Below are 2,713 nucleotides of genomic sequence, written 5' to 3' on the forward strand. Positions count from 1 at the left end.
GTTGGTATCCTCCTACCTGCGAAACCTTCTACCACACAAAGTAAGCAAGATAATACTCACTAGCTACGTAGTGACTCAAGAAGAAGTAAATGTGTAAAAAGAGAACGTAAATATTTTTAATGTTAACAGATGAGACTGCCCCTAACGTTACGTGCCCATTTGACTTTGAGGTGTGCACTGACCTGGGAACATATTCAGTAAATGCGACTTGGGAAGCAGCCAGTGCATCTGACAACTGTTGTAGCAAGGTCGACATAACTACAAACTACACAAGTGGGGAACCTTTGTCACTTGGTGTATACAAAATAGGATACACAGCAACAGATTGTTTTGAGAAAACTGGTTATTGCAAATTTACTGTTGAAGTTAAAGGTACAATGAACAATTTGAAAGTATTCAATTATATTTTTATATAATATTTTTATTTGATTTTTTTCTGTTACTGAATGATTACTAATAAAATTCAAACTTCATTTCTTTATCAAAAAACATAACTTAAATAGTAAGGCTGCCTTTCATATTTAAAAATTATTCAGCTTGTAAACTGACTACGGAAGCCCGTTGGTGTCGACAGTGAATAAACATGCCAAATCAGTTAACTGGCGGCCGCCAGGTAATTATCACAAAATTATCTGGCGGCCGCCACTGAATTATCTGGCGGCCGCCAGTTAACTGATTTGAAATTTTTATTTACTGTTGACACTAACGGGCTTCCGTAGCTTAGCCTAATTCATAACAATACATTATTTATTATGTATTGTATAGTCAATCTAGAAAATATTTACTAGTGATACACACAGAACAATAATATGTTTGTCTGATCATTTTCTCTAGACTGTGAGGCTCCATCGCTTATATGTCCACAAGATATAAACGTAAACGTAGCAGGTGATGATTACGTGGCCACTACATTCTGGACGGCACCCACTGTTACAGACAATTCTGGATATAGCTTTACACCAATGTGTGATTACTTGAATGGAAGTACTTTCTCTGAACTAAACACTACTGTCACTTGCAATGCTACCGATGATTATGACAACACTGGGTATTGTACATTCAACATTATCACAAGTAAGAACATGTTTATGGTATTGGCTTCATTGAATGTTAAAATTTCTTGTAAACCAGATACTTTCTTAATACCAATTAAAAAAAAAACATAAACACGAGGGCGTATCATATTGATCTCTGTAATTTGCGATTTATTAAACGACTAGTGCTGTCACTACGCATGCGCAGAAATATGAAATATTACTATATAGATTGAATTTGAATTGAAATGAAAACAACAACCGAATAGGCTTGCCTGAAACCAGCGGTGGTTACAGAAGCAGTGTAGCTTACTTTTAGCAAATAATCGCGTATCATCGATTCTATGGGGCGCCAGCAAAAGTCCACGTTAAATCAAAACGTGATTGCAAAATTCAGTGTCTAATTCATCAAAAGGCGTAAATTTCTCAAAATGTAGATCTAGTTTTCTAAAATGAAGTTCTAATTTTTCAAAACGTAAAAATCCCCCCCCCCACTTATCAGCGCCTGAGCGTAACAACTGCTGATTGTAGCAACCCCTAAACGAACGGCGCTTCAGAAAAAATACAGTACAAGCCTCTACCAATTATCGCAAACTTCATATCTTATCGCGTTGTTTGTGTTTTAGGTTAACTTAATTTTTTTTTAAGTGTACAGTTTTTTTGAATATTTTAAAATCCTTAAGTTAAATTTATTTATTTTTTTTTTAAGTTTTTATTATTTTCAATGAAAACTAAATGCGATCGTTAATATTGACCTTGTTACAATGTGAAATTGTAATCATATGACTACTTATAGAGAATTTTACTATATTATAGGCCTAGACTAGGACCAGACCTCATACTATAGCAGGGGCGGATTTAGGCCCCTGCCTTTTGGAAGGTAAAGAAAAGAAAAAAAAGGAAAAAAGAAAAAAATGATAGCCCACAACGCCTCAAATTTTGTTTTCGGGCGTCTAGAACACAAAAATTTCGCGGGGGCATGCCCCCGGACCCCCTAGGACATTGTTGTCTCGATCGGCCCAAATTTCGGCCCCCCTTTTGGACATCTCTGGATCCGCCCCTGTATAGTATAGATGCCTAGTCCAAGATCTTGTTGCAACTCCCAGCCTTGATAATCCTAGCCTATAATGCCAGCATAGGGCTCGTGATCGCGGTACCCTGACCATTAAAATAGCACACACGCTGGGAAGCGTTGTTCACGGCATTGGACTGTCACAGCGAAAATTGATTCCCGCATGATTAATGGAACAGGCCTACGTCATGCTTGGCTGATTAGTTTTGAATGACATTTCGCATGTCTATTGTTGTAAAATGTATTTCAAGGGAACAGTGAAATTACAACAATCGTCGCGATGCAGGCCTGTCCCCATTGAGTAATGCCACAGTGCGAGCCAGCGAGTCATGCGAGCCAGCGAGCCATGCGTGCCATATATTTAATTTTTTTTTTCAGGTTATCCAGTTTTGCAATCACGTAGGCCTAACCTATATTCTTTGGCCTAGTAAATGCAAATGAATAACACACCGGGGAGCTTTGCCTGAGCAGTCCAGTCATGCGCAGTACATATATTTTTTTGGACTTGGTTACTTTTTCGAATCGTCAATCAGAAAGTATGCAGCGCTGATAGATGTTGTTAAAATACAGATATACAGATACATACATACAGATATATTTATATATA

The 2,713-nt window shown here is 37.5% G+C and overlaps 2 protein-coding genes across 2 annotated transcripts in view; both read left to right on the top strand.

The window, feature by feature from the left end:
- Positions 1-577, top strand: part of LOC117108303 — an 18,065-nt gene extending 17,488 nt beyond the window's left edge. Inside the window, exons 4-5 of the mRNA XM_033250281.1 lie at positions 130-372; positions 537-577. Of these exons, the coding sequence (XP_033106172.1) occupies positions 130-372; positions 537-577 (284 nt within the window). The remainder of the gene's footprint in view (positions 1-129; positions 373-536) is intronic.
- Positions 578-849: 272 nt separating this feature from the next.
- LOC117108304 (microfibril-associated glycoprotein 4-like) overlaps positions 850-2,713 on the top strand; it is a 24,530-nt gene continuing 22,666 nt past the window's right edge. Inside the window, exon 1 of the mRNA XM_033250282.1 lies at positions 850-1,074. Within this exon, the coding sequence (XP_033106173.1) occupies positions 963-1,074 (112 nt within the window). The 5' untranslated portion in view covers positions 850-962. The remainder of the gene's footprint in view (positions 1,075-2,713) is intronic.

The sequence above is a fragment of the Anneissia japonica genome, unplaced genomic scaffold (genome assembly GCF_011630105.1).
Source record: "Anneissia japonica isolate Jap-2015-1 unplaced genomic scaffold, ASM1163010v1 scaffold426_len1935630_cov189, whole genome shotgun sequence".
Lineage (NCBI taxonomy): Eukaryota > Metazoa > Echinodermata > Crinoidea > Comatulida > Comatulidae > Anneissia > Anneissia japonica.